We start from the raw sequence: 24,263 nt of genomic DNA on the forward strand, positions 1-24,263 counted from the left end.
GGTGTAGGAGAGGTAAAAATCTCAGAGAGCTGACACCAAGTCCTCCCCTGCCATGTAGCAATGGTAAAGCCCGCAGCTCAAATTCCGAGAATTGAGCTCTGTTGATTCTTAGAACTGGGGTTCTTAGAAGTGGTGATGCAAGAAGTTTCTAGGAAAGGCCGGACACCAGGTGATTATTGCTGTTGCTGCCGCCGCTGCTGCTGCTGCTGCCGCCGCCGCCGCCGCTGTTGCCGCTGGTGCCGCTGCCGCCGCCGCTGCTCATGATCATTATTTTACCTTTTAATTCTTTTTTTTTCCGCTCTTGCCAAATGCTTTGGCTCCAAGTTTTCTATGTGTATCTATTAATATAAATGTATATATTTATTTATTCTAGCTGTCAGGTGTTAAAATAAATGCTGAAGATTAGTCCCATGTCTCTCCCACTCTAGGATATTAGATTTTTATATATTTATTATTATTATTTTTGTTGTCTTTGAGTGAATCGGCCGGTTTGGGGAGGCTTTGCTACCCTCCCTTGCGTTGTTTTGGTTTTTGAAAAGGAGGTGGAGGAGAGGAAGGAGGGGAGCTAGGGGGCGGCCGGAGCAGAGAGGACGAGACAGTGTTTGGGGGGTGATCTGGGCAAGTCTGGGGGCTGTCTGGCCCCAGACAGCGGAGAGGACGCGCGCTCGCGCTCTCGCTCTTTCTGCTGCTGCTTGCGTACGGCTTGTGATCTCTCTGGATTCGTGCGGCTATGTTTTTCCCCTCTTTTCTTGCTTGCAAACTGCTTTCCTTGCTCCTGCCTCAGCTTCTCTCCCTCCTCTTTTTCCTAGCCTCTTCTTCCTTCCCTTCTCTTGCCCTTCTGGGTAACTCCGGGAGGCGAGGAGAGAGGCTGCCCGCTCGTTCGCCGCGCTGGCTTCCTTCCACCGGCCTGGGTCCTTCAGATTCCCTGCCTGATAGCCGAGCCGAGATTTGGGAGGAAAAATCCAAGCGAACTCCTCTTTTTTTTTTTTTTTTAATTTTTTGGGTCATAAAACCAGATGAGATGAAGTATCGTGTCTACTATTTCCTTTCAGAGCCCTCATCTTCTTAACGAGAGACGAGTGTTTTGGTGTCCTCTTCCCCTGTATTTAGGAGAGGGTTAGCTTGCATGGGGGCGGGGATGTTGAATACTTTTAAAATTATTCTTTCTTGGTTGTAGTCGAGGGAGTCGGAAGCCCTGCGCGCTCTTTCTGCCCATGGCGATGAGAGAGGCTGATGGCGGGACAGGGATTTGGGGGGTGGGTGGGAAAGGGGTGCGCATTTGCACCTGCGGTGCCTTTCAGCGTGCGTGAAACCTTGACAGGACAGCCTAGGAGAGAGAGAAGGTGGCAGGATTTCTGGCGGCCGAGGTGTTTGTATTTTGGGCGCTGCGTGACTCTGTGTTGGCTCCCAATGGCTGTTACCTCCCTTTCCTAAATTTTATTTTATTTTTCCCATGGTGCAAGCTCTGTAAAAAGGAAACTGCGGACTTGACCGTAGCGGACGCCAGGCTTGAGATTCCCGAGGTCCTTACGCTGGGCAAGGGGAAAAACAAACAGAGCCCCAGCCCGCGTCCCTTACATACCCGGGAGGAGAGAAGGGCACTTTGTGGCTATGGCTGGGGGACCTCGCGCGGGAGGATCGGGCGCGGGCGCGAAAGGGAGATCTTTGTGAGTGATTTTGCAAAAATAGACTGCGAGGTTGGTTGGATTTGCAACCTGTGGCTCTCCTCGAGGGAATAGGAATGGGGGAAGGCGGCGGCGGCGGCGGCCCGGGGCGGGAGATGGTAGGGAGCCGAAGGCTCCGAAAGAAGCTGCGCGCGCGGGCTGCAGGAGCTAGGGACCACCCGGCTGCAGGATGTACTGACCGTGGTAAATGTCTTGAGAACTGTGGGTTGCGTTGTCTTTATGATGCCATGTTATAGGAACCCTGGCGAAAAATGGAACTAGTGTTTCAATTATGAGTTTTAAAGCTCCCCCATGTAGAGCAGGAACACAACTGTACTGATTAAAAAAAAAAAAGAAAGAAAGAAAACAGACCTTATGTGTACGTCCCCCTCCCCGCAATTGTTAGAGATTGGAGATGGGGATGGTGGATGTCCTGACACTTGAGCAGGAGAAATGACCCCAAATCAGGTGCCGAGAAAGTTCTAAGCTGTGATAAGGGTCCCTGACCATCTCAGAACCATTCACCGCTCCCTCCACCCCCACTGATTTAATCTTTTATGGACTTAAAAAAATGTTTATAGTTTCCAGGAGGAAAATCTTATTGTAACGCTTTACTTTTACTTTTTTTCTTCTATAAGTGAAGTGTCAGTACTTGAGTTTATACAGTCCAGAAAAAAAAAAATAGTGGGGCAGGAGAGAGGGAACCAGGGAAAGGGCTGTTTAGAAATACAGTTTGTGGCTCTGAGCGATGCCACCGGCTTCCTCTACAGAGACTGCCAGTTTCCCTTTTTCTTTGCAAGGTGTGTGTGGTTTTAATAAATAACTTAAAAAAATAAGAGGAGGCCCGGCAAGATCTATCAGGAGACAGGTATCTATTTTGCTCACTATTTACTACCAAGAACCTTTGGCACTGGAACAGAACCTCGTAAATCTGCAGCCCAAGTTGAAGTTCATCTGGCCCTAGTCCACACGCTATTCCTGGAGGTAGCAAACATGAGCTCAAACAAGAGAGGTGAAATCACATTCTTGCTTAAAAATGTATGCTTTTTTTTTTTTTTCTTAAAGAAGAAAAGATATTTGTTTCTGGGGGAGGAGGAAATGGAGAGAAATCCCATGAGAAGGGCATTCCTTTGCTATAATGACTGCAGTTGAGTCTTCAGGCCAGAATAGAAACCTGTAGATGGGAAAAATACCCCCACCCCCAAGTTTATAAATAGAAGTTTCCAGTATCCTATTTGGAAGATTTTCCAATACTGAGTACCCAAGTATCGGCTAATTTTAAGGGTCTATTGATAGTGACAATAAAGCTAGCAATGCTGTCCATAAAAACTAAGCAACTTTTAGGAGGACACAGTCAGGGACAGTGGGAATTTTCCAGCTGTTCTTTTCTTCCTCTGTTCTGTTTTGAACGTTTTTACCCCCAATGCTTTCTTGAAAAGGGTGTCCGATTTATTCTGGGTTTGGTAGATAGGGCTGGGACTCTAGATTCTTAAACTGCCGTTTTGCTGAGGGCTTGAAGAGTTCCAGTTATTGGTTGAGTAAATGGTAGCCATGGCTAGATGTCAAAACCCTTCCTTCCCTCTCTTCCACTGCCGGGTAGCTACACTCACAACCCACTTTGTTGAGAAAAACTTCAAATATTCAGAGGAGGTAGTGCGGCAGCGCCACCCTCTGGTGGGTAAAACTATTGGCAAAAGTAAAATATTTGGAAAATACTGTGAAATGATTTTATGAGCCTCCCCCATTAAAAAAATTAGGAGTGATAAAACCTTTTTAAACGGGACTTTGTAATTGAATCTCTCAAATAGAGAAGAAAAAGTTGCTTTCCTCCTAGGATGGTGTCAGAATAGGCAACATAGTTCCAGTAATTTGGTCTGGGGAGTGTGCCTGATTGGCTGTAAGTAGAAAAGTTCTGTAGGTAGAGATAGTCTGCCTTCCCCACTTGGACTTCACATCTTAGGGAATCTGAAGTCTGCTCCTCGTCTGACGTTGAGAAAAGGAGGAATGTTTTGGTGTATAAACCATCGTGGCTGGAAGTACTGTAGTTTTGCCGTCGGCGGCAGTAGTGTATGTGGGTGTGTGGTGGGGCTGGGGCTGGGGGCAGAGGTTTGTGGATGGCGTGGAGATATGGCAGGCTGGGCTGTAGTCCTCTGGGAGTCCAAGCAGCATGGCGCGTGCGGTTTTCCAGCACTGCGCAACAAGTGGGACCGCAGCCGAGGCGATCCGAGCGAGGGTGCTGTGTAGTGGCCGAGCTGGCCCGTTTCTCTTCGTCCCAGAGGAAGCTAGGAACGGCTCCTCCCAACCCTTTCTGTCTCCCCTGTCCGAGACCAGCAAACAGTTCCCCACATACAGGATTCCCCACACCTGTGCTTTGCCAGGCACAGTTAGCCTGGGTGGGACCCAGTCTTTAGCACCCGGGTCCCCCTTTCTCTGTGGGGAACAAGAGTTTATTCTCGACTTTCTTTGCTGGTTGGCCAGTGTTTGGCAAGAGTCTCTTCTAATACCATCGAGTGCTATTCTGTCTTTTGAAGACAAGTGCACTTTTTTTTTCTTTCCCAGTACATTCAGCTTTGGGGGTGGGGGAATCAACCTGTGTTACAAGAAAGCCGCTCCAGATACTGCGTAGTGGTTGCTAGAGGCGTGAGCATTGGAAATAACGGAATTACATCCACTAAATTAAATGTTTTCCAGCTTTGGTTTTGAAGGCAAGCACACCCCCAACCCTACCAGACCGGGGAGGGAGGATGTAGAGGTTGGGGGAATCTGGTTGGAAGGCTCTGGCCACCTGGTGATTCTCGGACGGACTGAGTCCGCCACCTAGTGGTGGGCATGATGGAGCTTTCCGCCTGGGGCGGTGGGCCAACTGTTCCCTTTGGGGTCCTGACCAGCTGCTAGGGCTGCCAAAGGGAGACACCTACCCATCAATGCCGATGGCATACGACTTTCAAAGTTTTGAGAAGGCAGATGAAAGTTAGAAATGCCCCAGACGCTCGCCTCGTCCACAATCACCCAGGGATGGGCTTCTATCTCCACTAAGAGAAACCGTAAAATAACCTGCTTTGAACATATCATTTCCCTCTCACCATGACCTTTCCAGGGGAAGTCTGTAATGGACGGATACCATCTAGGAGCTCAGGGGCTTTAGGAGTGAAAACTCTTGAGGAAACAAGCCTGGTGAAGGTGAATGGGGGGATGTTTGTAGTGAGTAAGTGACCTTAACAAGGACCAGATTTTAAGCTTCTGAATTTGAGTTAAGTGACTTCAGTTCAAAGGCGAGTTTATCTGCCCTCCATGATTTTAACCTCTTGGGTCACCTTAGTTGCCAGCGAACACTAGAAAAGGTTCCCCAGCAGTCTTGGAGGATTTCGTTTAGAAAGTATGGCCTAAGATTTTCGGTAAAAGACACGAAAATCTTGCAGAGGTGCTGGGAGTGGGGGGCAGTCCCAAAGCTCCGAGGGGGTGTAGTATGTGTGTGCTAGGGAGGTGGTTATGGCCTAGACAGGAGATTTTCAGAGGTGTGCCTGGCTGCACCAGAGGCTCACTTTTGGATGTCCCCTTCCTTCCACTCTTTGCTTAGTGGCCTGGCGAGGAACTCTGTGTGTGCGTGTGTGTAGGGGGTGACATGTGGACGGGCAGTTCGTAGTCCTCGCAACATTTGTGCCACAACAGCGCGTGAGTAAAGTTTTCTTTCCCAGAGCTCGCGACTTAAGATGGCAAACGCGTGTCCGCGCGCTGGCGGCCCCTGGCGGCAGCCCGCGAGCTCATCAGCCGGACACGCAGCGGTCTCCCCCGCCCTGTCCGCTGGGATCGAGTTCAGTCTCTCCCACTGCGGGAACCGTCCGAGGCCGCGGCGGAGAAACGCGCCTCTGTTCGGGCTGGAAACGAATCTGGGAACGTGTTTGAAGCGCGGTCAAGTTTGACTCATCGCCTTCCAAGGACAGTTAGTGCCTTCCATCTTCATTAACGCGAATAAAGACCTTGGCTGACTTCTGTCCAGATCGGATTTTTAAAGGCATTGTTTGCTTGAGGAGCTCACGCCTCTCCCCTCCCCCGCCAGCCTTTTTTGCAAAGCCTGAGCCGGGTTCAGCCAGGATGGCCGAGGGAGCTCTGCCTAGGAACGTAGTTTGCTGGCATTGTCTGTAGGGCCTTCGTCTCCCGGGCGTATGAGGAGCGCCCCTTCGGCAGCTTCTCTTCAGATCTTGAAGATAAAATACATCCCTCTGTTTTATTGCATTTCCTAGAAGCTTGCAGGCTTGCAAGAGCGCTGTTGGCAGGAAACGTGATAGAAATGAAAGTCAGGACATAATGTCCCCGAACACCTCGGTTACCCAAAGCGGCTTCTGAGGCCATCGCATTATCAAATTGGCTTTTTTTCTGCTGTTGCCGCCCCCCTAACAACCTTCTTCCCCCTTCGCCTCAATCAAAAGGCAAAAAGTGTTTCCCCCCAAGAACAAAAGCAACTCAGAAGATTGCCCCATCCCGAGCTGCTGGACGACTGTGGCTAGATCTCTGCAGCTGGTTGGCTGGGACCAGAAACCCTCCCTTGGGAGCACTAGTGCGGGCTTCACTGCGGCAGCTCCAGCCTTATTAAAATTCCTTATTCTTGTCCCTAACGAGTGCTTTGCACTTTCAAATTTACCATTTGATTTTTCAGCGAGTTATTGAAGTCATTACATTACCAATAATCCAGCGGCTGGCCTGGCTAGAGAGGATGGGGGAAGGGCAAAGGGCATTCTCCAAATCGGGAAGCTCTGGCCAAACTAGGTCAATGGGAAGGAGGGGCGGGGCGAGAAATGGGTTATGGGTTTCAAGCTCTGATGGAGGGCTCTCTCTAGTGTTAGGCTGTGGTAAAAACACGCCTAGGTTTGAGGTCCCGGAACCAACCACTGGACTCCTAATTTCCAATAAGTCCATTTATTTAATTTTAACTCCCAAGATTCTCACCCCTACCCCAGAAATAAATCCCAGATTCCTATTTCACCTTTATCCTAGTGGGCAGAGGAATAAGCAAGCCTCAAAGTAGGATTTTGAGACCTAAGAGGCCAAGTGTTTACGGACAGACTCTGACCCCTCCGCCGCCGCAGACTGAATGAGAGGCGCAGTGTGACGCCACCGCTGGTTTTAGGACTGCGGCCTTTGAAGCGGAGTCTTTCCTGGTTCCCTGTGCCCCGAAAGCGCCTTCTGCAGTCCTCTACCAAGACAAAATTGGACATGGCGCCTAGGGATTATAATTCCCAGGGAGGCCACGGGATGGCGAGGCAATTTCGGAGTATGCCGAGGCGGGCGCTGGGGTCGGTGCCTTGGGTCCTAACCGTGTCTCTACGGTTCCGGAGAAATCGTTTTCGGAAATCCCTAAACCTGGCCAGGTTTGGCCTGGCAGCTCCTATTCTATCTAAATACTTTGGGCGGAAACCAAGTCGAGCTGAGTTCCCGTTCTTGCCAACGTAGGCGGAAGGGACTTTCGGTTTAGTTTTCCTCCAACTCGGCTGGGAAGTGCAGGGTGGAGACGTTAAACCCTATCGACTCCCATCTTTTTAACTTTGACATCTTGCCTACCCATCTCCTAACAAGAAGTTTGGTGGGGGGGTGGGGTGGGGGACAAAAAGAGGAAAAAAACGGAACGATGCATTAGGCGAACAAACGCCGGAATTGGGCAACTTGGAGTCAGGAAATGAGTCTGGGATTGAAACCGAACTCCTGGGTGCTAGGCTAGCTCTGCTACTAACTTGTCTCATTTCCCCGTTTATAAACTGTTGTGTCCTTGGGGTTGAATTAGGCGAACCTAGAGAGTCCTGGACCCGGCGCAGACGAGGGATTTAGGGGAAAGTGCGCCGTATTCCCCGTAAGCCTTCCCGGGCCGAGCCCTCCTTTCTCCTCCCCCGACCCCGGGTGAATCCCCGGCGGCCGGCGCCGCGCGGGCAGCGATCCTGGCGGCAGTCGGGGCCCGGGCAGCTTCCTGGAAAGTTACTTCTTGTTGGAGCAGACGATAGGCAGAGAGTATTCTGTGAAATCCGCAGAGCAGAGATCGACTCCATTCCGGGAATGAAAGGGCTGTGCCATTCCCCTCCCTGCCCCTGCTTTGACGGCGTGAAGGGGGTGGGGGGGGCACGAACACAATGTTAGCTACCGAGGTGCCCGAAAAGTTTTATTTGAATGTAAGTAAATTTAGGGCCACCACGGTCATCCCACGGCGCCCCCACCGCAACTTTTGCGGGGGGCTTTGAGGTGAATGGGAATTGGTGCCTTGCGATCGTCCCGAAGTGGGCAGTCTCTGGAAGCCAGGTACAGTGTCCCGGGGTAGGCGAGTCTGCGCAGGCTTGCCCTGGAGCAGGGCTCTTATTTGTGCTCGAGTGTGAGAGAACGGGGCTGCCTGGTGCCAGCCCACAGGAGGAGGGAGGAAAAAGATGGGGTCTTTTCGCATTGGCTCGCGCTCTCTCGCTCTTAACCTTCTCTCTCTCTCCTGTTGGTTTCTCTCTTTTCTTTTTCTTTCTTTCTTTCTTTTTTTTTTGGTGCTCTGTCGTCGTCTTCAATGGTAGCTCCTTTAGAGAATCTGCCTTCTCAAGGCGCCTAATTGAATATTCACAAGGAAAGTGGGAAAGGGGAGAAGAGGTGTGGGGGTGGAGAAAACAGTGTTTTCTCTTTCTTGGTGGTTTCTCAGCCAGTGCGGGTGATGAGTTGGGCGTTGGGACCCAGGAGTCCAGATCTGGGGCCATGCAGTTGTCAGTTTCTCATTGACAGCCTGCTCTTTTGGTGATTGTTTTGTAGGATGAGTCCTCTGTGTAGTATTGGCTGGATCTAGCAGATGGGGTTTATTCAGAACTTTGCTAGAAATTGGCTTTGAAACCTTGGGCAAGGCTCATTTTTCTCCCTAATAAATCAGGGCAGTTATAAGGTTAAGATACAATAATGAGTGAGAAAAGACTTAAGTGGTCTGTTAAAAACAACAATAACAACAAATATTGCCAGTACTCCCATACCTACAGCATGGCGTGGGGGAGGGGGACAAACCTACACACTCAATAGTTGTGGAACTTCCTAAGACAGCTTACAAAAGAGTTAACTTAATAAGGACATGGGCCTCAGTGTATGTGCATTTGTTTTGGTCAGGCAGAGGCTTAAGGTGAAAAACCCAAGAACTGACTGACAGTAGACTCGGGGTAGTTGTTTCAACTCCCATCTGGAGTGAGGCATTGCCACTTGTCATGGTGAAATGGCAAATCTGGGTTTCCTGTGGTTCCGAAAGTCTGTGACTGGAAATCCACAAGTGAACTGGTAGTCGAAGCTGGTTTACTAGGTATTCCAGAGTGTTTGAGGATGTCTTCCATGAGGGAAGAGGAGAGAACATTTTTTAAATAAACGTCATATGTGTCTTCTGCCTTTTTAAAAAGGAGACGATCATTGAACCATGGTTAGGGCTAAGTTTGTAAATCCCTCCTACCCTATCTTGAGTTGGGATGGGGAGAGGGAAGATAGGTTCTTCTGTCTTTTTCTGTCCTCTTCCTTTCCCATTTCCTTACCCCCAGTCTCCGCTCACTCACATGCACATGCTAACCTTGAAGCCGATGAGATTGTGTGACTGGCACTTGGGACCACAGAGAAATGTCAGAGTGTTTGGTTACAGACTCAAGGAAACCTCTCATTTTAGAGTGTTCATTTGGTAAGACTCAGCAGCCTGGAATGGGGCAAAGTGTTTGTGTGGGGTAGGAACTTAAAAATGAAATTCACCCACATCAGGGGTGCTGTCTTGCATGCTCTACAGCACGTAGGCTGATTTGGAAAGGGGACAGGAATTTGAGCCAGAAGACCTAGGGCCGGGCCACCAACCATCTATGTGGCCCAACATGACCTCCCTGGCCTCATGCCCCTTTACCCAGAAAATAGCTCTAAAAGGGGGGGAAAGACAGTTCAAAGATTATTTCATTTTACAGTCCATAGTCTATCATAAGTGAGAGTCTTACACCTGTGCTTTTGATGATTTTGTTTTAGAGAAAGCAATTTGGAGAGGGTACATATTTTATTAAATCTCTAAGGTTTAGTGCTCCCTGGCCGGTTCTCAGCCTACCCACGCAGTTAAGTCTTTCACCAGCAGAGAGAAGCACAAAGTTGGAAGCTGTAGCACTCTGTCTGGTCTTAGACCCAGTAGGGAAAGGAGAGGAAACTTTGAAAAAGAGGGTAAAGGTTCTGAAGGAGTGTGTAGACATGCCATCTGAGGTTGTATTCTGCAGATACCATATTCAGTCTGAAGTGTTTCAGACAGGAAATACTGCCTAGCTGCTTGTCTTGAGCAAGCCACTTGAACCCCTGAGTCTCAGTTTCATTGCTAGTGAAATAGGGACAAAGATATTGACCCTGTCAGCCTAGTAGAATCATTCTAAGATTTGAAAGATAGTATCTTAGCAGGTTTTGAATAGCATCCAGTGTTTTTAGACCCCTTGAAGAATCATTATCATTAATATTGAAAGAACTACTTTTCTTATTTTTTTCTTTTTTCATAAACTCATGTGGCCTTTAGATGTTACAATTTTTTTTCTTGATAAAGAAAATACATATATATATATGGAATTGATATATGCAGTTATGAGTTATGTTCCTAGTACTCAGGGTAAAAACATTATTACTGTGGTGCTTTGGGTGCCTGTTGTTTCTGTAAGAGCAGAGCTGGAAAATGTTTGCTAGCTTGTGGTGAAACTGTACCAACTGGCAGGCCACAACTATCAAAGCAAAACGAAATGAGTATGTCCTAAAATAAGACTATAGTGGACAATCTTATACTCATTAAATCAATTTATGTTTGCTTTCTTCTTTGCAGGTTTTAAGCAAAATTTTGGACTGTGAGGCAAGGCCTTGGGTAAGTAAATCAAATTATATACTTTAAAATATTGGGGACAAACTATTTGATTTGAATGGATGTATTTCTGTGAAGTTTGCTGTTCTTATTAGATGAGACCAGGACAACAAATTTCCTCTGTATCTGTCCCAGCCTTCACCTCTTCACCTCTGCATGAGGCTGTCTTACACTGTTGTATGGTCAGTTATCCTCTTGCTTATTTCTTAGTTCATACTAACTTAGCCGCCTACTGTGCACCAACAATGTGACTCAAATGTACAACATCAAACTACTCTAAAGCCCAGTAATGGAGAGAGATGGATGGTGGCTGGGATAATGAAATGAGATACTGATGAGAACATCTGTGAGTTTGAGAACTTACTAAGGATGAGGCACATGTCTCTAATTTTTATAACATGGGTGTTACTATAGGAAACCAAAGCCCAGAAACAGTGAACAACCTGCTCCAAGTCCCATAGCCAGCAAAAGAGAAAGCTGGCCTGATAACCTTCAAAGAAGGGTTTCTCTCCATTGCGCCATACTGACTGCCTCTCAATGCTTGACAGAGTATTTGGTATGTGGAAAAAACACTCAGGAAATATTCATTCTCTTCCCTGTTCCCCTAAAAGGCCTTCTATCCCAACTTGGATAAAGATTACACTCCCCATTTTATAGCCATGAAGAGTAATGCTCAGAGTTGTGTTATGAATTGTTTCAAGATCAAACACAAGGGACCTGACTTGCGGTCTATACCTTAGCAGGCTGAGCCCCCTGCTGTGGTGCTAGGAAACAGGTGAGCAGGAAACAGAGTCTGGAAAATGAACAGAATTTTGGCCTCTTTTTTTCAGGTGAAGACAAAATGGCCTCACCGGCTGACAGCTGTATCCAGTTCACCCGCCACGCCAGTGATGTTCTTCTCAACCTCAATCGCCTCCGGAGTCGAGACATCTTGACTGATGTTGTCATTGTGGTGAGCCGAGAGCAATTCAGAGCCCACAAGACAGTCCTCATGGCCTGCAGGTAAGGATGCTGGAGGGGGAGGGTGGATAAATGAAAGGGGAAGGAAGATGTCGGCCGCAGGAGGGGAGGGACTCCTTGGCCTTTTGCTGTGTCTAGGACGATGCCCCACTTCAACTCCAGATCTTAGCACATGGCCTGGCAGAGAAGGCTCCCAGGAAGCAAATGAATGTACCTTTAGAAAAGAAAGCGTTTCTGTTCTGTGGGCATAATGGGAGAAGAAATGATATACTGCCACAAGAAAGGATGTGTCTGGAGTAAACATGGAGAATAACTTCAGTTAATCAGTAGAATAAATGGCGAAAGATTTCAGATTAACCCCCACTGTCTTTAAGGAATTTAAGCAAGTTAATCTGAAATATTTTGCTTTTTTATGCTATATTTGTTTTATTTTGCAACTGTACTTCCATGGATGTTCAGAATATATGTAAGAATTAGTGACAGTGACCCAGCTAATATATCTTTGTCAAAGATTTCCAGTTTTCAAAGCAATTTTATATTACATCATCTCTCTGGATCTTTCTAGTAGACTTTTGTGTTATGGAGGGTATAAAAGGATAAAAGGAAGACATAGGCAGGTGAAGGGATGTAGAATCAGGGATCTCTGTCCCTACAGAGAACTTATCGCATGTCTACCGTAAGGGCCAGTTTTTTAATAGTGGAGAGGACAGAGCTTTATAGCAACATAAAAATAGCAGATAATGTTTAGTGAGTGCATACTGTATGCCAGCCATCATGCTATATACCCTTTAGGTTTCCTTCTTGCCACAACTCTATAATGTAGATGCTATTGTCCCCGCTTCTTTGAAGATAAGTAAACCAAAGTGCAGAGAAGCTATGTATCTCACCCAAGGTTGCATAGCTACGTAATCCACTCAGAGACGAGTTGAGAATTAGGATAATAGCCCAGAATTCAGCTATCTAATTGAGTATTGCTTCCTCTACTAGATACCGTGGTACCTAGGGTGACCTAATATCTATGGACTTTGAGAAAAGCAGTAGAGTGTAGACATAAGCATATTTTGAACTTATTTGTCATTTCTACCAAACTTACTTCTAAAAAGTATAATAGAATTTTTTTAAAAAGGATAATGCAATGGAACAAGATGCGAAATGCTTATCACAAAGATAGAGACTAAGAATGGTTGTGGCAAATGAGTATTAAATTTAACTCTAGTAATCCACGCAGTTAAGAGTCAAAGGAAAACAGGCTCTGTGGCTTTAAGAATCTCTTTTAACCTGTCTGACCTTAGTTCCCCATATTTAAAGGTAGAGATATAATAGTACCACCCTACAAAGTTGTGAGGAACATAGGATAATGTACATAAAAAGCTTAAAGATTCTCAGGCATTTTGTAAACTCTCCATAAATGGTAGTGATTATTAATTGCCCTGGAAGTTCTGGAGCTAGGCCCAGAGCAGAGGGGCTGAGCATCAGTGCTGACTGTAATCGATCACAGATTCTATGTGTCTGCTGTAATGGGACGTTTGTGTGTTTTACAGTGGCCTGTTCTACAGCATCTTTACAGACCAGTTGAAGTGCAACCTTAATGTGATTAATCTGGATCCTGAGATCAACCCTGAGGGGTTCTGCATCCTCCTGGACTTTATGTACACATCTCGACTCAACCTGCGGGAAGGCAACATCATGGCTGTGATGGCCACAGCTATGTACCTGCAAATGGAGCATGTTGTAGACACTTGCCGGAAGTTTATCAAGGCCAGGTGAGCAGTCACGCCACGGGTGGAAGCCTTAGAAAAGGTAGTCCCCAATCAGAAACCCTTACTAATTCACGCATAGAGCAAATATAGTTCCCTGTGATGTGCTGCAACCTATATTTCCACTATTGTTGCACACTTTTGCACTTCTTAATTCTTGGAGTCCAGGAAGACTTAACTCCTTGCTGCTGTACAGATGTGTTCTGTGCATTATTATGACAGCTTGCTTTTTTCCATTCACTTAATATGCACCCCCCCCCCCCCATCCTGCAAGGGATGGCACCTGCTCCATGCAGATTTTTCTGATTACCACTCTCCCTCCTTTAGCTCTTCCCTTGTGTTCTGAAATGTTTTCCTACTTTAGGCCATCCTGTTTTAATATTTGCATATATTTGAGTTCTTTTTTAGATTTGTATTATGACTATTTACGTAAGTGCCTTAGTTGCCTACCAGACTGTGGGCTACTCAGGGTTGCCTTACTCATCTTTTATATGTCCCTGCTCCTACTACGGAGGACATTGGTTGAATTGAATTGAGTTCACTGGCTCTAATCCCCTACCAGAGGGCTGGTGAGATACGACCATCATTTAAAGTAGAAGAACCTGAGATCTAAAGAAGTGAAAAGCTTTGCTAAGTGGAACAGAGACTCAGGTCTTAACTTCTTCAGAAACATTGATGTAGCCATGCTAGGGTAATTGCATCTTTACTTAAACAGAAGAGTTTTCTAGCCTGTGTTTTAACATCACCAGGAGCCAGAAGCTCAGTGTTCCCAGAACCAGAGAGTCTACCTTGGACAGTTAGAAAGCTCTTTGTCTCTTATGGATGGTAATGGTGGCAAATACTTGCAAATGACAGCAGTGGTGATCTTGCCACCATTATCACCCATAGGAGACAAAGGGCTATAGCTGAGTGCATACTTGGAGGGACATTATGTGGGCAAATAAATAGGCCATCTCAACATAATCATAGGTAACAGAGCCAGAATCAGTGAGTGATGGTTAAAGAAGTTTGATTTCAATCCAACAAAACAAGGAGCTTTCTAACTATCAGAGTGGGAGGTAACTTGCTCCAGGTCACAACTCGATAAGTGGCACAGCTGGGATTGTAAACCAGGTCTGGCTGCTCTAGAGCCAAGGATTCTTGCCCTTGGGTTTGCTGCCTGTCCTTTATTATAAACTTCCAGTCAGCATATGGGGCAAGTCCTTTCTTCAATTAGAGCATTACTTGTCTGTGACCTTCCAAAAGTGTGGCATTGTGTGAATTCTTCCCTCTCTGTGTGTATGAAATGGGGTTGATAATACCCAACTTTCCTTCCCTGCAGAATTCTGCATGAGTGAAATGAGATAGGGCTTTGAAAGCTTTCTGTTAGCTATAAAATTTTACAACATCAGTAGAGTTATAGATTCACACACATGCACAGGTGCATGCCTTAAACATACAAGATCATGTCTCATCAGGCAGATTGTGCAGCTAACTCACTTCCCTTCTCTGGGCCTCAGTTTCCCCAACTGTAAGCTAGATTGCTAGACTTCTAGCATAAATGCCTTTTAATTATATTTCCCTATTCCAGAGCCACATCCCCTATTTCTGTCTAATTCAGGCACAGATGTTATACAGCACTGTAATATAGCAGTGTCGCTGGAAGCGCATCTGTTTAACAGTTCTGATCTGGGGTGGGTGCCTTTTCTCTTTCTTCTCCCACAGTGAAGCAGAGATGGTTCCTGCCATCAAGCCTCCTCGTGAAGAGTTCCTGAACAGCCGGATGCTGATGCCCCAAGACATTATGGCCTATCGGGGTCGTGAGGTGGTGGAGAGCAACCTGCCCCTGAGGAACGCCCCTGGCTGTGAGGGCAGAGCCTTTGCCCCCAGCCTGTACGGCGGCCTGTCCACACCGCCGGCCTCTTATCCCATGTACAGCCACCTCCCAGTCAGCAGCTTCCTCTTCTCCGATGAGGAGCTGCGGGATGCCCGAATGCCTGTGGCCAACCCCTTCCCTAAGGAGCGGACCCTCCCTTGTGACAGTGGCAGGCCAGTCCCTGGGGAGTATAGCCGGCCAGCCATGGAGGTGCCCCCCAGCATGTGCCACAGTAACATCTATTCGCCCAAGGAGACAGTCCCAGAGGAGGCACGAAGTGACATGCACTACAGTGTAGCTGAAGGCCCTAAGCCTGCTGCTCCCTCAGCCCGAAATGCCCCGTACTTCCCCTGTGACAAGGCCAGCAAAGAAGAAGAGAGACCTTCCTCAGAGGATGAAATTGCCTTGCACTTCGAGTCCCCCAATGCACCCCTGAACCGGAAGGGTCTGGTTAGTCCACAGAGCCCCCAGAAATCCGACTGCCAGCCTAACTCGCCCACAGAGTCCTGCAGCAGCAAGAACGCCTGTATCCTCCAGACCTCTGGCTCCCCTCCCGCCAAGAGCCCCACTGACCCCAAAGCCTGCAACTGGAAGAAATACAAGTTCATCGTGCTCAACAGCCTCAACCAGAATGCCAAACCAGAAGGGCCTGAGCAGGCCGAGCTGGGCCGCCTTTCCCCAAGAGCCTACACTGCCCCACCTGCCTGCCAGCCGTCCCTGGAGCCTGAGAACCTTGACCTCCAGACCCCAACCAAGCTCAGTGCCGGTGGGGAGGATTCCACCATCCAACAAGCCAGCCGGCTCAATAACATTGTTAACAGGTGATTTCAGGGTTTCAGGGACAGTCTGGGTCTGGGCTCAGGGTACCTGGGTAGAGTTCCAAGGTGTTTTCTTTTGATGGATACAGAGGATGTGTCCTTTTCTTGCCCAAGTTGCTGAGCCTGTTAGAGGTGTGGAATTAGTGCCTATTGATTGAATTATCCTAAGCAAGGAAGTATATGAAATGCTGTGTATTTTGTGTTTTCTCTTTTTTCTTTCTTTCTTTCTTCTTTTTTTTTTTTTTAAGACAGGGTCTCTCTGTCACCCAGCCTAGAGTGTAGTGGTGTCATCATTGCTCATTGCAACCTCAAACTCCTGGGCTCAAATGATTCTCCTGCCTCAGATTCCCTTATAGCTGGGACTACAACTGTGTACCACCATGCTTGGCTAATTTTTCTATTCTCTGTAGACACTAAGTCTGGCTTTTGCTTAGGTTGGTTTCAAATTTCTGGCCTCGAGTGACGCTACCACCTCAGCTTCTCAAAAGTTCTGGGATTACAGGCATGAGCCACCACATCTGGCCTTGTGTATTTTTTTATGGCAAAAGAAATAATTTTTTTCCACTGGTGAAAAGCATTCCATAAATCTCACAGGTACTTCCTGTGGGCTTGATGTATTAGAGGGGATAGGGGCTGCAATATTAAGGAGAAGAAACTGGGCCCAGGAGCAGAGTTTGGGTTTGGTTTGACCCTGGTTGGTGATCTTTCTGCAGACACTCTTTGAAAGCAGGCTTGAAGATAACTCTGAGGTCCCAGTCTGGGCACAGTGGCTCATGCCTATAATCCTAGCACTCTGGGAGGCTGAGGCAGGAGGATCTCTCGAGCTCAGGAGTTCAAGACCAGCCTGAGCAAGAGTGAGAGACCCTGTGTCTGCTAAAAATCAAAGAACTAGCTGGGCATTGTAGTGGGTGCCAGTAGTCCCAGCTACTTGGGAGGCTGAGGCAGAAGGATCTGCTGAGCCCAAGAGTTGGAGGTTGCTGTGAGCTAGGACGCCATGTTACTCTACCCAGGGTGATAGAGTGAGACTCTGTCTTAAAAACAAAACAAAACAAAGTGAAACAAAATGAAATTCCGAGGTCTCAGTGCCCGAGCCCAGGGAGGAGGGGTGGCCCTGTGGCCCTGTCCCCGATGCTGAGACCCTTTTGCTCCTGCTGGCAGGTCCCTGACAGGCTCCCCCCGCAGCAGCAGTGAAAGCCACTCACCACTCTACATGCACCCCCCGAAGTGCGTGTCCTGCGGCTCTCAGTCCCCGCAGCATGCGGAGATGTGCCTCCACACTGCTGGCCCCACGTTCCCTGAGGAGATGGGAGAGACCCAGTCTGAGTACTCGGATTCCAGCTGTGGTAAGTCTTCTTCCCTCCCTCCCTTTGCCAGGTAGAGAGAGTGCCCTTCTGCTTCGTTTGTTTTATGTTTCCATTTTATTGACACTGTCATCTCTGATTGGGAAGAGTCCCTGTTGGAAGTTCACTGACAATTAAAGTCACCAGCCAGACACCCTATATTTCACAAACTCTTGGGGAACGGGCATGACCAAGGGATGAAGTATTAGGGTTAAAATGGGGAAATCTTCGTCCCAGTAAAGGCAGCTTGAGGGGCTTGCTGTAACTCCCAGTGCTTTCTCCAGACCTCTCCATTCCACCAAATTGCTGCAACTGATGTGTGTTCATGGCAGTTCTCCCCGCCAGGCTGTAGATTGTATGAAGAGGACCATCTGACCTTTTCCATTCCTGGATCCTCCAGAAGTCCCCGCAGGTCCCTAGCGTGGAATAAGACACTCAGTAAATGTTAGCTGAGTTAATGTAGTTGAACCAAATTATGAAATTCAAGTTTCTAGATAGTTGATGGTTGGCATGCCTGGGTTTTGCCAGGTAAAAAATTCTAACTTTCCATCCAGCTCTGGCTACAGTAATAGAGCCCAGTAATACCTAATCTAAGTTAAATCACCATGACATGTCATTTTCAAATTGTTATATTAAAAGAAGAAAAATTTGTTGCTTACATTCAGAAGTTTGGCACACAAGATCATGGACTTACAGTTGGGAAAGCAGGGACTGTCCCCTCCTGTCCCCTGGTGGTTTGCCTTTGCTCTGCCCTCCAGTTCCTTTTCTCTGGGCCTCTGTTTCTGCTACACCATCATCACTGGTCTCTCAGTCTCACAGAAGCATATGGGAGACATGTAATCCAGATAGGTGCAAGAATGAGCATGGGGTGTTCGTCATTAATTCCTCTCTCGGGGACCTCAAAGTATGATTGAATTTGAACTGTATCATATATTCCTATAATGTTTAACATTTTAATTTGTGTAATATAATATCCTCCCGTGAGGTAGGCAGGACAGAGATTTATTGTCCTGCCTTTGAAGATAGAACACACAGAAAGGCTCCAAGAGGTCAAGGCTCTTGGCCCGAGGGCTTTGGTGTCTGAACTTAAACTTTGAAGTGATCCTTTAAAAAGGTCAATTCTCAGAGCTCTTGGGGAAAGGAAAAGCTCTGCTGAGCCTTTCTCAAAGTGATGCACGTCAGACGCCTACCTGTGGGTTTGGGCTTCCCTTTGTACCTTAGTATTCAGTCTGTGTCCTCTCCCCCTCCTCTGTGGCTGAGATAAAGAAATCTCCACAGGTCCCATGAGGGTGGGTGGGGTGGGGGGCGTCTGGGATAGCTACCAAGGAGAGAGGCCTTAGAGCCCCACCTCCCTTCCTCACTCTGACTTTGCGTCCCCCTGCCACCCTTCAACAGAGAATGGGGCCTTCTTCTGCAATGAGTGTGACTGCCGCTTCTCTGAGGAGGCCTCACTCAAGAGGCACACGCTGCAGACCCACAGCGACAAGCCCTACAAGTGTGACCGCTGCCAGGCCTCCTTCCGCTACAAGGGCAACCTCGCCAGCCACAAGACCGTCCACACCGGTATGGCCCTGCCCCACACTCTCCAGAGGCAGGACGGGGGCAGGATCTGAGAGAAGGCAGTGTGAGGTTTGGGACCTGGTGGGGCGAGGCAGGGAGCAGGTCCCTCTGGGCTGAGTGAGGGACTTAGCCTTGTCTTGTCTTTGCCCCGTGACCCATCCACTCCCTGTGTTCTCTCACTTTCCTCTGAGATGCTCTGTGCCTTTGCTGGGGTCAGAAGTATGAATCCCACTGTATAGGTGGGGAAACCGAGGCCAATGGAGGCAAAGTGGGTTAGGTTTTTGTAAAGCCAGAAAAAAATTAAAGGCCTCTTGATTTCCCCCAAATACTCATTCCTTATAACTCACATTCCTTTACCAGGTAGCTTCTCATAAACCTGACTGTTGTCCAAAGTCCATTCTCTTAATACTTTAAATTCTTCAATTATCCCCAAAAACTTGCCATGAAGGGAGCCTCAGCCCTTCAATTGGTCTCCCCTTCCTGAGCATTTGCTCAACATGAACCCCACCCTTCTCGCAAAGAGCTGTTGTTGCACAAGCAGAAAAGTGTGTTTGTTCTAAAAGAGAAACTGGAGCAGTCTGACTGTATTTCCCTGGTGGAGGAATTGATTTAATCAGCTTATCAAAGAGTTAGAAGAGCTTTCCCAGGTCATCTAAAGTAGCCCCTCAAGTTCCAAAGAGGGAAACTGAGGCCCAGAGAAGGAGAGTGACTTTTCTGGGTCCCACAGGCAGATGATTCCAATGACAAAGCTGGTTCTACAGCTTTGACTTCCTGGACTCGGCCTCCTCGCTGGTCCCATGCCTGGCATTGTTTGTGCTTGTCTCTTGGTCCTGGTCCCCTGCAAAGTGTCAAAGTGTGCTGGTCTGTGCATGGGAGAGGGCTGGCAGGCTGCGGGTACAGGCCCCTGGATCCCCTCTCTGATACCCTCCCAGGGGAAGGAAAGCACAAGGGACCCCAGGCAGGGGCAGTTTGCTTTGAAATCTAGGGGCTCAGGACTGTGCAGACTTCCCCCACTGAATCTGCCTTCTCTCTGTCCCTAATAGGCGAGAAACCCTATCGTTGCAACATCTGTGGAGCCCAATTCAACCGGCCAGCCAACCTGAAAACCCACACCCGAATTCACTCTGGAGAGAAGCCCTATAAATGCGAGACCTGTGGAGCCAGATTTGTCCAGGTGAGTGGGGTGGCGTGGGGGAAGGCCGGCCCCTGGGCCTGCGTGCTGCCACCTGCCCGGCACATCTCACACGCGGCCCCCCCTTTCAGGTAGCGCACCTCCGTGCCCACGTGCTCATCCACACTGGCGAGAAGCCCTATCCCTGCGAAATCTGCGGCACCCGTTTCCGGCACCTTCAGACACTGAAGAGCCACCTGCGGATCCACACAGGAGAAAAACCTTACCACGTGCGTGAGCCTCTTGTGGCCAGCGGCTGGCCTGGGGGGTGGGGGGGGCAAGAGGGGCGGGGTAGCAGAATGGTCTGCCCCAGTCCCAGGCACCGGGTGGAATGACCAGTGAGGTAAAAGGACCGGAAGACCTGGATCTGGACCCAACTCTCAGACACCCTGCTTGCCCTTGGCCCCAGTCTCATTGTGAAAATGGGAATACATAGCTTTGGGGTCATTCATCCATTCCACAAATACTTGTGGAGTGTCTGTAGCACATCCCATATTGGGCTATATGTATATTTAAAAAGAGCTACAGTGTTTGAGAAGGAGCAGTCTTAGGAGTGGGAGGAGAACCAGAAGAATATTATAAGAATTAATGATCTTATAAGGAGACCCCCAAACCCAGAGAAGTCCATTTTATAAAAGAGAAGTGGCCAGGTGCCAGCCCAGGGCTGTGGACAGGCGGTTGGGATTGTAGTCTTTTGGAGCAGGGTGGTAGCCAGTATGGCCCACACGCCAATGTTCGCATACTCCATTAGCCAAGAAGGATTTTTTCATTAAAGAGAAAAGAATAATATTTTGTGACATAGCACATTTCATGAAATTTAAGTCTCAGGTCCATAAATCAAGTGTTACTGGAACACAGTTGTGCTCATTGTTTACAAATTGTCTGCAGCTGTTTTGAGGACTTTCTGGCATCTTTCCAGGTGGCAGTGGGCACAAGAACTAATCAATGAATGGTTAACTCACATTCCAGAACTTAACCTGCAAAACATAGTTATTTTTGTTCACTTGTTCGTCAAGCTTTGGGCGAATATCTTCTTACTTGCTGTTTATTCTTACGCGATTAGTTATCCTCTTGGTACTTTAATTTCCTCATCTGTACAATGAGCCTGATAAAAGCACCAACCTTGAGTAGCTATAGTATTAACTGATTCATTAAAGTGTTTAGAAGCACATACATAAAGTAAGAGCACAGTAAATATATGCCGTTATAATGTCAGAATTACAGACAGCTAGGACATCATAGTTGAGAATGCCCTTCAGCGTGTATTGACTCAGTCCCTTCAGAAGGAAGATCCAAGGTCAGAGAGAGAAATGATGTGCCTGGGACACAGCAGTGTGTGGCATTGATACATTGGACCCTGTGTCTCTCAAGAACAGGACTTTTTACACTCTGTCTTCTCCATATTATTTATTTATTTATTTTTATTTTTCTAAGTCTATTACCATTTTTACTTTAAACATACTCTCTATCCGTATATATTTTATTATACTTTATATTTTAGAATAGTTTTAGACTTAACAGAAAAGTTGCCAAGATTGTACAGAGGGACCCAAATGCATCTATTTTTCCCTACTATTCATATCTTGTGTTAGTTTGATAATTTTCACAAGTAATGAACCAATGCTTACATACAATTATAAACTAAAGTTCATACTGTATTTGGATTTTTTTAGTTTTAACCTAAAAGCATCTTTTCTAAGATCTCATCTAAGTTACCCCATTACACTTAGTCACCCATTTTACTACTAAAAACCTTTTATCTTAACTAAAACTGTTATGAAGCAAGAAACAGCTCCATGTGCAAATGCTTTATTCACTTATCTAAGATATACATCCTAAGAAAGAACATAACCCATTTTTTAAAGCATATCTTAGACTCCACAATTTCCATGAATTCAGAATGATCTGGTCCATTTGTCCAAATGTGTTCAGATTGATTACATAATTTGCCTAAAAGGTACTAGGTACTAGAAAGATTATACAGTTTAGTAAAAAGTGCTCAGTGCTTTCAAATGTGTTATCCATCTAAGAAGGATCTTAATGTGCAAAGATGGCTATATGGCAAGACTAGAGATCTTACAGAGAGGTTCCAAGGAAAGAGGGATTATTTTAATCCTTGAGAGACTCAGGAAAGCTTTAATAATGAGGGGACTTTGTATCTGAACTGCATTTTCAGTTAAGACTTGAACTTGTGGAGTTAAGGCAGGGAATGACATCTCAAGCAAGGGAAAAGAGTGATGACACTTTGAAAAGCAGAGAAGGGACATTTGTACCATGTTTATCTCCTAGCAGAAGCTAGGATGCTTATGGGTTCTTAAACTGGACTTGGAGAGAAAAGAATTGCCCCAGTCCTTTGCAAACTTGCAAGAATGAGTGATGAGTTACAGTGATGAGTTTCTTGGGTTGATGACAGCTAACTGTTTGCCTCTGATTCCTTCCAGTGCGAGAAGTGTAACCTGCATTTCCGTCACAAAAGCCAGCTGCGACTTCACTTGCGCCAGAAGCATGGCGCCATCACCAACACCAAGGTGCAATACCGTGTGTCGGCCACTGACCTGCCTCCGGAGCTCCCCAAAGCCTGCTGAAGCATGGAGTGTTGATGCTTTCCTCTCCAGCCCCTTCTCAGAATCTACCCAAAGGATACTGTAACACTTTATAATGTTCATCCCATGATGTAGTGCCTCTCTCATCCACTAGTGCAAATCATAGCTGAGGGCGGGGGGTGGGGGGTGGGACCTGGGGGACTGGGAGCCACACACAGCTCCCCTTCCCCCACTGCCATAAAACATTAAGAAAATAATATTGCTTCTTCTCCTATGTGTAAGGCAAACCATGTCAGCAAAAAGCAAAATCATTTTATACATGAAAGTGGGGGAGTATGCAAAAGTTCTGACTTGACTTAGTCTGCAAAATGAGGAATGTGTATGTTTTGTGGGAACAGATGTTTCTTTTGTATGTAAATGTGCATTCTTTTAAAAGACAAGACTTCGGTGTGTTATCAAAGAGAGGGCTTTAATTTTTTTAACCAAAGGTGAAGGAATATATGGCAGAGTTGTAAATATATAAATATATATATATATAAAATAAATATATATAAACCTAAAAAGATATATTAAGTCTATAAAACTGCGTTAAAGGCTCGATTTTGTATCTGCAGGCAGACACGGATCTGAGAATCTTTATTGAGAAAGAGCACTTAAGAGAATATTTTAAGTATTGCATCTGTATAAGTAAGAAAATATTTTGTCTAAAATGCCTCAGTGTATTTGTATTTTTTTGCAAGTGAAGGTTTACAATTTACAAAGTGTGTATTAAAAAAACAAAAAGAACAAAAAAAAAAAAACGCTGCAGAAGGAAAAACGTGTAATTTTGTTCTAGTTTTCAGTTTGTATATACCTGTACAACGTGTCCTCACGGTGCCTTTTTTTCACAGAAGTTTTCAATGATGGACGAGTGTGCGCCATCCCTTTTTGAAGTGTAGGCAGACACAGGGACTTGAAGTTGTCACTAACTAAACTCTCTTGGGAACGTTTGTCTCATCCCATTCTGCGTCATGCTTGTGTTATAACTACTCCGGAGACAGGGTTTGGCTGTGTCTAAACTGCATTATCGCGTTGTAAAATATAGCTGTACAAATATAAGAATAAAATGTTGAAAAGTCAAGTTGTGGTGAAGATCTGCCTGTGTGTTGGGAACGTGGACTTGAACAGATCTAATGTCCTCAGCCCTTAATCTAGTGGGAAATCTCAGAGGGGAAGGCTGCTCTGGCTGGTACAGTCTCAGAAAGGAGCTTCGTTGGTGCTAAGGCCAGCACTTGTTGCTGGTCACTTGGTGGGGACCCACATTTGGCTCCCAGCACCAGCACGGACTGCAGACTCCAGCCCCCTGGTCCTGAGGAGCTGAGTGGGAGGTTGGATGGACCATCCACCCAGCTGTAGGCTGAATTTTTCTTGGCTTTGGTTTTCGCTCTTCCAACACACACAGACAGCAGTCTCTTCCTCTGGGCCTTGGTTTGCCCCTTCTGTGAAGTGATGGGGTTCACCTGCTTCCTAGCTTCATGAACACCCTCTCTCCACGCAGCTCCATGGGCCAGTAGGAAGGCGTTTGGCTCCATCCCACGTGCATTCCTTAGCCGCCATGCGTTCAGAGTCTTTCTGGCATCTGCCGTGGGGCTGCTTGACACCTGTAGACGGAGGCTTTATATATGGCTCCTGTCCAAGCAAACTTCTGTCTTTGCAGAGGTGCTTTTTGTCCAAGGAGCTCTGTGGTGGGACTCAGATACCTCCTCCTGTG

The 24,263-nt window shown here is 47.0% G+C and overlaps 1 protein-coding gene across 5 annotated transcripts; it reads left to right on the plus strand.

Moving 5' to 3' along the window:
• Nucleotides 1-59: 59 nt before the first annotated feature.
• BCL6 (BCL6 transcription repressor) lies at nt 60-23,633 on the plus strand. 5 transcript variants are annotated; one of them, XM_053564889.1, is made up of 10 exons: nt 60-169; nt 10,474-10,512; nt 11,340-11,511; nt 13,011-13,232; nt 14,931-15,902; nt 17,058-17,242; nt 18,635-18,802; nt 19,843-19,973; nt 20,063-20,200; nt 22,412-23,633. In XM_053564889.1, exons 3-10 carry the CDS (start codon nt 11,351-11,353, stop codon nt 22,553-22,555), a joined length of 2,121 nt encoding a protein of 706 aa, XP_053420864.1. In that variant the 5' UTR covers nt 60-169; nt 10,474-10,512; nt 11,340-11,350; the 3' UTR covers nt 22,556-23,633. The 5 variants fall into 5 exon arrangements, with proteins under 5 accessions (XP_053420864.1, XP_053420868.1, XP_053420863.1 ...); XM_053564893.1 differs by lacking the exon at nt 60-169 and adding an exon at nt 181-1,868; XM_053564888.1 differs by lacking the exon at nt 60-169 and adding an exon at nt 4,070-9,321.
• The last annotated feature ends 630 nt before the right edge of the window (nt 23,634-24,263 follow it).

The sequence above is a fragment of the Nycticebus coucang genome, chromosome 16, assembly GCF_027406575.1.
Source record: "Nycticebus coucang isolate mNycCou1 chromosome 16, mNycCou1.pri, whole genome shotgun sequence".
Lineage (NCBI taxonomy): Eukaryota > Metazoa > Chordata > Mammalia > Primates > Lorisidae > Nycticebus > Nycticebus coucang.

Excerpts from the sequence above, each read along its gene's own strand:
- BCL6 (XM_053564889.1), top strand. The coding sequence starts at position 11,351 with ATGGCCTCACCGGCTGACAGCTGTATCCAGTTCACCCGCCACGCCAGT. Across the intron at positions 19,974-20,062 it reads GTGGAGCCAGATTTGTCCAG|GTAGCGCACCTCCGTGCCCA; the intron begins GTGAGTGGGGTG and ends CCCCCCTTTCAG. Across the intron at positions 20,201-22,411 it reads CAGGAGAAAAACCTTACCAC|TGCGAGAAGTGTAACCTGCA; the intron begins GTGCGTGAGCCT and ends GATTCCTTCCAG.